The sequence below is a fragment of the Corvus brachyrhynchos genome, unplaced genomic scaffold (genome assembly GCF_000691975.1).
Source record: "Corvus brachyrhynchos isolate BGI_N302 unplaced genomic scaffold, ASM69197v1 scaffold223, whole genome shotgun sequence".
Classification (NCBI taxonomy): domain Eukaryota; kingdom Metazoa; phylum Chordata; class Aves; order Passeriformes; family Corvidae; genus Corvus; species Corvus brachyrhynchos.
Window position 1 is genome coordinate 3,835,738 of NW_008237174.1, and position 9,272 is coordinate 3,845,009.

The following is a 9,272-nucleotide window of genomic DNA, read 5'->3' on the forward strand; positions in this document are numbered from 1 at the left end:
TTCTTGCAGCTTTATATGCTAAGCACGATTCCTATGGTGTGGAATGTCCCTTTGGCCAGTTTGGGTCAGCTGTCCTGGTTCTGCTCCCTCCCAGCTTCTTGTGCACTCCTCACAGGCAGAACATGGAACCTGGAGTCCTTGACTGAGAGGAAGCACTAGTTAGCGACTACTCAACCATTATCAACATTATTCTCATACAAAATCCAAAACACAGTGCAGTACTAGCTACTAAAATGAAAATCAGCTCAATCGCAGCTGGAACCAGGATAATGTCCATGGCCATATAAGTATTGGTGATATATTAATCAGATTTTTGCAGCTGTAACCTGGTTGTCAGCTGGGAGACTCCTTTCCTATCCTGAGCTATTGACATTGAGCGGGCTAAGGAGCAGGTGGAGATGAAGAGAAAGCATATGTTCTTCCATTTCTGCAAAAGTTTTTAAACATATTTTCCATACTTCCCTACCACTGATCTGTTTAGCGGATTTTCACTCCTCCCATACTAAACAGAGGGTGGGGGCCTATGGACATGAGGGAACTTACCAGTGCTAAAGCTGATGTGAAAGTTTTTATATCTGAAAGGCAAGGTTGTAGGAAAGACAGTGTATTTTATTAAAATAATTCATGTAGTTGGGAAAAAGCAGATGAGCTTTTGGGCATACAAGCTCTTCTGGGAAAGGTGTGCACACATTTTGTTGAATAATACAAGTTTCTATCTACTGAAGTAGTGTTCATCATCCATAACTTAACTTAGTGTTCAACGTCCATAACTTAAACTTGCCTTTAGCAAAGAACATGAATTCTTTTGAAAAATCCTGAATAAAACTGAGAAGAGTTGCATGGAAAAGACTTTTCTTTTTACAGTCTCTGAAAGGTGGCACAAGGTAAAGATTGCAGCATGCTGGGTACTCTTTATGCACAGAGTACATGCAGACTGTGTATACTCTGCAGTTTTCCTCTTACAGTCCTATGTGTGCCTTAGTTTTCACACCACGGAACAACTCTTCAATGTAGAGTTTGCTTCAAACAGCAGATTTATCCACTGGGATGATTATGAGGGTGCCAGTTCTAACTGGAAGTTACAGCATTGTCATTGATCCATGTTAGGATCATACTGAGGAGCCGCAGCATTTCACAAGGGCCATGAGATATTTATGGTGATAACCAGTAGCAGCTTTAGACCTGAGCCATTCAAGGGAACAATCCAGATGTGAAAGGACATGTATTGTGCTCAGTGAGGCATTCTGTTGCCTGAAACTGTGGACTTAGTGATCCAGGACTAAATTAAATAGAAACTGTCCAATGATTATCCAGTATTACTCAGTCATCCGAAGAGATCATGATAATACAGCACTATGGAGAGATAGACTGTGATTGAAATAATTGTGGCTGTTAATTTTCAGCCTTGTTGCTAACGGACATTCCTCTGGAAATGATTATAAAGATGTAGGGAAGCATTATTTGAAAGACAATTACTTTTATTTAACTCCAGATTGAAAGGCAAAGGAATTTATGAGGTTTGTAACTGATGTTATTTCTATAAAGTGTGCTTTTTCCATAAACAGGCACATAATATATTCACATAGCAGTGTCAAAGGAATGAAAATCTGGCTTCATTCTTCTTTTTAGACAAAACATAATGGCATAACATTGTGATGAAGATCTGGGAGGCTTTCTGCTCAATTTTAGTTCTTCTTCTTAAATGTCTGATGGCACACCTGGTCTTCACATGTCAGTTCCTGCAGTATTAAAACAAATAGTAAGTTTGTAGTGGTAGAAGTTTTATTTTGCATATATATCAGATCCCACCAGAAATTGCTACAACTGAGCCACTACATTAAAAACTTATGAAAAATTGAACAGTAAGAATAGTGTATTATATGTAACCAAACAGCAGGTATGCACCTCATGTTGCAGTAATTAGTTTTTGATACATGAATTGAACTCTAAGAAGAATAAACATGAAAAATGCATAAAAATTGTGCTTTAATTCAAGGCTTTTTCATGCTCTGTTGTTAAGACAATATACTGTAAGAGTTTATAATTCATGTTACCTCAAAATTCACGAGAAGCACTGAAACAAGGAAATAAAAAAAAAAAGAGGAATGCTTTAAAAAGATGATTTGCTTCAGAGGTGTGCCCAGCCATTTCTCAGGGGCCAGAACAATGCACCATTGCTGCCCGGTGCTGCAGCTGACCTCTTAAAGGCTGGCACAGCTGCACATTGCAATGCAGTCAGTTTGGTTGGTGTCACTAGCCAGCATTCCTGTGCCAAACAGGACTTTGAAGGGAGCTGAAGCTGGCTTTGTGGCCAGCAATGGGCCAAACCTGGAGTCCAGTTTCTGAAGACTGCTGTAAGGATCTGCTTGGCTTCTTTGTTTCCACCAGTCTCAGCCTAAATCTTGGTACCAGCATGTAGAACCTTTTAGATCAGCTTTTGAATATGTGTTCAGATGGAGCTGGAGAAGTGCACTGGACAGGTGACTTTTAGTTGGGTGGCACATTGTGGGCTTTAATTCCTATCTTTGACCTTTCAGGCACAGAGATGTGAGCCACTGGGATTGCCCACACCAACTATGTGTAAAGTAAACTTGTGAAGGAGCAGATGTCTTGGTGCAAAGCATGGGATAGAACAATGGGCTCTTCTCAGGAATCTCTCTCCGTCCACCTCTTGTGCCATCCAATATTATCATACCCATTTCTTGATTGCTTTCCCAGGAAACTCTGGAATCATTATCATTATGTGAAATGTTCAAAAAATGAGTAGATGTGGCACTTTGTGATATGGTTTAATGGACATGGTGGTGTTCAGTCAAAGCTGGGACTTCATGATCTTGGCGGTCTTTTCCAACCTTCATGATTCTATGATTCTACTATACTGTTATTTTGAAATCTTTCTGCACATCACTGATTGCTTGTTTCCTGCACAGGCTTTTCTGGCCTCTCTTGGACTCACTACATCTATCTTTGGGCTACAGTTTACTACTTTAGATGTTTGAATTCATTATTGAACTAGGAAAAAATAATTGCAGTATGGGTTGTTTGTGGGACCCTCTTGAGTATCCAGGGGTTTCTGATCTGTACTACAGCACAGTCTGCTAAAATTTCATATTGCTTCATTCAGAACAAAGAATAACATTTTTCTTGCAATCTGATTGATTTTTTTTCCTTCTCTTTTTCCCTACTAGTGATTATATAAGAATGAGATTATGTTAGAGGCGCAATGTAACAGGAAGGGTTAACAGCTGGAGGGCAGTGGACTGGAGCAAAAAAACCACTGCAGGGTTACGACTTAATTTGGAGCAGGTGGAAAGAAATTGAGCATTCCTGAGTTGAAGCAGAGGGGAAATTTCCTTAGAGTTCAGAGATCAGAACTGTCTAAAGACTTTTCTAACCAGAAAAAAATAACAAATCCTTTGAAATGGAAAACCTGAGCCTATGTTGCAGCCTAAGTGATGTGCTGTGTATCTGTAGAGCAGCCCTTACCAGATGCAGGATGTCTCCTTCAATCCAGTGCTTCCAGCCCCTGTTATTCTTTTCACCTTTCTGAACACAGACCAATTTGTCACCATCCCAAGTCACCAGGCTCTGCATGAATCAGATAATTAACTCAGTTACATTAATGAGAAGTTTATGAACGTATAAAAATAATTTCAAACAATGTGAATACACAATTACAGTTGCTTCCTATCATTCTCCATCTTCCTCATTAAAAAACCCCAAAAGCATTTAAACAAAACCCAAATGCATTCAAGATGACAACAGTGTGATGATGGAAAGCTTTTGCAGCGCTTTGTTGTCATTTCCATGTGTTTCTCCACATACATGAGTATCAACTGTTCATACTAGCTAGTGAATTGTTGAGTGTGTTTACAACTACTTGTGCAATATATGCAAATTGTATTATTTTTCTTGCTGTTTAAAGCCATTAATGGAAAAATTATAGGGTTTCATGGGTGAAGACTTGAGGGCTTATAATGGCAAGTGCAGGGCTAACACCTTTTCTAGCTCTGCATAAAGTAATAAGAGGAAGAGTATGTTAATATCATCTCATACACTAAATTTATTTGTATAATTTCATGTACTTTCACAAAGAAATTTAAAGGGATGTGATCATAAGCTGGACAATGTGCTGTAGCTGACCCTGCTTGAGCAGAGAGGTTGGACTAGGTGTTCTCAGGATACCCCTTCCATCCTCAACCATTTCCTGATCTGGTGTGATTCAGAGTCTATCAGCAGCACACGAGGTACTGGGTATGCTGATTCTTGTCCAGGAGCGGGATAAACCTCACTAAGGGAAAGTTCTCTTTACAGGCTAAATTGTCTATCTATAGATGTGCCAGGGTACATTCAAAGCAACTTTGTTGGAATTGTTCTACATTTGAACCCTTGTCCTTTAGGGACGTACTTAGCCATGTATCAGACAAATCTTTATTAGAGACCAGTTACAGCCCATGAAAGCTCAGTTATTATAAAGCTCCAAGTGTATTGGGAGCTTAATTCATTTTTAGTTCAGCACTGGATGATTTATTTCTCTTACGAGGGAGCTTTCCATTAATAATGAGACAAAACTCATTCCATTTCAGTTAATTTCTTTCTTATTTGCGGAATTTTCAACCTACATGCTCTTTAAATTATCCATGCCCTCTTTACATTTAAATGTTGCCTACCAATTTTTTTACCTTCATCTAACTTTAATGTGTTTGAGGCATTTTGTTAATAAAGTGACCAGAAAATAATTTTAGAGCAATTCAGAGAATAATAGCATGACATGCTTCCTTTTTCCTTCTCCTCTCTAGAAACAAATAATATGATTTGTTTAGAAATTAATATTAGGCAAAAGTAATTAAATTAGATAGGATTATAAATGCACAATTCCTTCCTTCCTTCCTTCCTTCCTTCCTTCCTTCCTTCCTTCCTTCCTTCCTTGAGTCTGCAAGTGAAAAGGTTTTTCAGAGAAAGCCAATGGCTTTGGAAGTGGTGATGAGCACTAGAGGAGCAGAAATTGATGGATTTAAGGAGTGATGAAACTAATGAGTCCTTAGATCCTTACTAATACCTTCAACTGATCTGAAGAGATGTGGGAGCAGTGTTTTAAAGCATAGACTTTGTCACAGGAATTTCTTCCACCCAGTGCCCACTGGAGGAGACAGAAAGAAAATTTAGAGATAGGGATATTCAGGATAGGTGAAAGAAATGGGTCTTACTCTTTGATGGCTTGCAGTGCAGTGAATGAGAAATAATTTGGAAGAAATCATAGGAATGACACTGCACAAAGTTAGTTTGAGAATTAAAAGTGATCCATGGTGTACAAACAATGTCTGCGGTTAAATTTGTGCCACTTCAGTGAAGGATGATGTGAGTTCAAATGCAAACATGTCCTTTATGCTGCCACTTTTCCTGTGGGAATTACCAAAACAAAACAGTTGACAGTGAGTTTTGATCTCAGCTTCTCAGAGTTTGGCAACTGCAAGCTGAGTGGCAGAATACAGGTGTGGTAATTAGCAGAGTTGATAACAGGTATATTTGGTGAATGATAAGCAAAGGAGGAAGGGGATGCTGGATTAGCACGACTCCAAAGGGGACAGTCAATGGAAATTTAAGATCTGACCTTTCTACATCTGAAAGTGTTGCTTAAGCATTTTAGGGGTGAGAAGAAAGTAAAACAGAAGCAGTATTGATACAGAAACATGAAACTGAATTCAGTAAGTGAATCAGTGCTCATGTGTATTCTTTTCCTCCCTGACTTCTCTGAGAGAGTCTTGTTTGAATCCCCCCAGGAACTGACTCTGCCGTAGGAGGTAGGGCATGGGCTACAACATGGCCCTTAATCCAAGTGTTGTCCACATATCTCCCTGAAGGGTGTCTGAACAAATGGCTACAGATTCCTGGGGAAATTCTGAGCTCTGGTTACTCTGTAATCCCAAAGATAGTGAAGCATCCACTGCTGGGCCTCCTTGCCCGCTGCCTCTGCACCTACCCTGCCACCTGATCACTCCAAGCTTTGGCTCACATTTTTTCTTGTCCCTTCCTAAAGCTCCCCTAACATTAAAAGCTAAGTGCAAGTTTATTTTTAACAATGTCCAACTGTTAAACTGCCCAACTGAGACTGATCAGTGTAAACCCAGCCATCCCAAAATGAAATTTTATATTGACACAGTCCTAAATTCACAGGGATGAATCCACAGTTTCATTAAGGAGGATATATATGTAAAAACAGACTTTTGCTAATTTCTAGATGTATCATGGAAAAGCTGGAAAAATCCCCTACTAGAAAAACATAATTAGTGATTGTCCTCACGTATCTCAGTAGCCATCCTGATTTGCATTTCTAATAAATGCTTATAGCAGGAAAGAAAACTGTCTCAGGATGCAAATTATTTCTGTTTTATAAAAATCCTCTGATGGCTGTAAAATATTGGGGTGTTACTTAACGTATTCAGCTGATTTTTGGAACTGCTGGCTCCTGGTGTGGACTGTAGTATAAACAGATATCAGATACCAGATTTTTACCTTCACCACTCGGTTATCCAGTCCCTTGGTGTGTTCTTCAAACTCCACTCCCACAGTGTAATCCAGATCATAGTTTCTGAAAGTACTGAGTGTTTTTGTTTTAAAATTGTCTCCATTTTGAACAATCTCCTTTGTTTGTTTCAAGTGTTTTGCAATCTTACGAGTTGCAAAATCAATACCTGTCAAAAACCAGAAAATCAAGTGAAAATTCCAGTATTTACTTACAAAAATAAAAACCCACAGCGTTTATATTTACACATTAAAAAAAAAAAAGAAGTGAAACATAGTTCCACAAATGGTGCTTTTTCCTACAACATTTTCTAGAGAAAAAGATAATTTCAAATAAAAATTACCTTGTGTTTGCAAGTATACTTTCAACTCGAGGATCTTCCACTGATAATACATTTATTTATTAACAGGGTATCTGTGGGAATTTTGTGAGCATTCAACATACAACCAATAGAGAATAGATGCTGGTGTGTTAAATCACCCGAATTTCCAGAGCTTTTTGAGAATGTGAAACAACAGGGGCTATTAAGACTGACAGTGCCCTTTTGGCCTCACTCATACATGAAGCTGTGGCATGCAGGAGTGCTACTCTCATCTTAGGCTCAGCAGCCATTCCCTTTCCTAAGCACGCAGTGGAACTCATGGAGTCTTAGGCACGTGAGGGTGCTGCTGTGTGTCCTGCGGGGTTACAGATGCTTTAGGCCACCCCTAAAGAAGGATCTCAGAATAATATATTCCTTATCAGAAATTTAGCATGTTAGAATGGGTATGTAATCAAGGGAGAATGAGTATGTAATCAAGAGGACTTGGGCATGTTACTTGTATGATGAACCTATAGTCTGTGAGAGTATACAAGAGGTTAATTAATTAACTTAAAAGAATGAAACTTATATTAATGAAAAAAGAAGCAATCAAATAAAAGCCTGAAATCCATTATTGTTTGATAGCAGGCACACAAATAAATTGCAGTTTAAGAGGAGACACATTCAAAGTCAAAAGTCAAAAAAGTATCCATGTAGAGCATTTGACAGGTCCTGTTTAATATTCTGTCAACATTTTCTGCTGTACTGATCTCCTTAACATCCTTATTTTGTTCATGATTATAAAATTATAATGTAAACAACTGCTTGGGACTGAATGCATTGCAAGTTACCAAAGGGAGCATATACATGACCATGATCCCAGTTTGCTCAGCCAACCCCCCTAATGCCAGCAGCATTACCATCTGCAGTAAATATTTCTGACCAGCTGGCAGGGAATCTTATTATGGTGCTGTATGCAAATGAAATAATCTCCCATGCTTCTGCAAGAGATTGAAAAATGGGTTTGGTTTGCTGGCCATCCTTTAGTGGTTTCATGTGTGTGTTAATCATTGTCAGCTCGGCAATGCCACTTGCTAATGGAGCCCTTTTTCTTTTGCTAGATTCATTATCCTACTTGTGAAGTACTAATCGAATTGACTAAGAGGACAGGCTTGAAAAAAATGTGACTTTTTAACATGGGGAATAATGATCTTGTTCAGTATTTATATTCAAGACTTCTTGGGTATATTTTATCTGCTGTGGTGGATTAAAGGTATCTCTGGGTCTGATTTATAGCCAGGCAACATAAAATTTAGTTCTCTCTCAGGGAAAAAAATGTCTAGACCTCTAAAGAAATGCTGTTTCTGACTAATATATTAGTCTTGTAGCTCCTGGAGAAAAATCAGGGAGGTTTTATTAAAGCATGGTTTTCATAACTGCATTTTGAACAATATAAGCAATAAAAATGATATGCAGTTCTATTATAGTAGATTTAAATACTTTGTAACATGTTTATGATAAAATCAAAGTTTCTGACTTAAAGGGCAAAACTAATCTTTAATTAAAGTATAGAAATGTGTGTGAATTAATTAAAAGGACAGATGAATTAAAAAAACCCCCTCAAAACCTCAGTGTCCTTTGAATCCGAGCACATTAATACTTAAAATATCAACAAAATGTAAAATTGTGGGAAAAAGAGCAGAAGAATATCTTTTCACCCTTTCCCTGCAATTTCTTTCTGAGAATCACCTATAGCATATGCATCTTTGCAGTGTTTTTGGTGTTGAGTTTTTTTGCTTATTCATTGGCAGTTTTAAATTACTGTAACTTATAGTGTATCTATAACTTTAGGTTTATATATGCAAGTATGCACAAAAATCACTTCAATTAATGTGTATCTTTCTCCTGAAATTCAAAACACTGTCCTAATCATTCTCGTTGTCCTAATCATTCTCATTTTTAATCACTCTCTCTTTTTGTGCCTCACAGGTGTATATGCATATTATTTACAGATGCCCCTGAAGTTACTGAGTTTTTTTCCATAAATGCAGAAGCTAAAACCTATGAATAGTGAGACTTGCCTTTCTGTCTTACAAGAGCTTTGAGGAAATTGCAACTATTTTCAATTGTTGATGAATAATGATGAGAGTTTATTTTAATGTATTTATGTATTCTATTTCAATCTGAACAGATCAATCAATTAGGATTAAGGTTCTTTGGTAAAACTGGTAGAAAATCAGTTAAAGCATCAAATTTTTCATCTCTGTAACATAATTAGTTCAAAGCACTAATTAAATGATGGCATTATTTTTACTTTAGTGATATAGAATATCTTATTCCTCTTTAACCAGATTGTGGCCACACTGTTGCCATAAGTATGTACCAGGAGTAAAAAAGAGCTTCTATGTCTGAAAGCTTTTTATTTGATTTCTCCCTCCCCCCCCCCCC

The 9,272-nt window shown here is 37.8% G+C and overlaps 1 protein-coding gene across 1 annotated transcript in view; it reads right to left on the minus strand.

The window, feature by feature from the left end:
- Positions 1-348: 348 nt before the first annotated feature.
- RBP2 (retinol binding protein 2) overlaps positions 349-9,272 on the minus strand; it is a 15,729-nt gene continuing 6,805 nt past the window's right edge. The window contains exons 2-4 of the mRNA XM_008629557.2: positions 6,514-6,692; positions 3,487-3,588; positions 349-1,739 (exon numbers count right to left, since the gene is read on the minus strand). Coding sequence (XP_008627779.1) covers positions 1,686-1,739; positions 3,487-3,588; positions 6,514-6,692 — 335 coding nt within the window. The 3' untranslated portion in view covers positions 349-1,685. The remainder of the gene's footprint in view (positions 1,740-3,486; positions 3,589-6,513; positions 6,693-9,272) is intronic.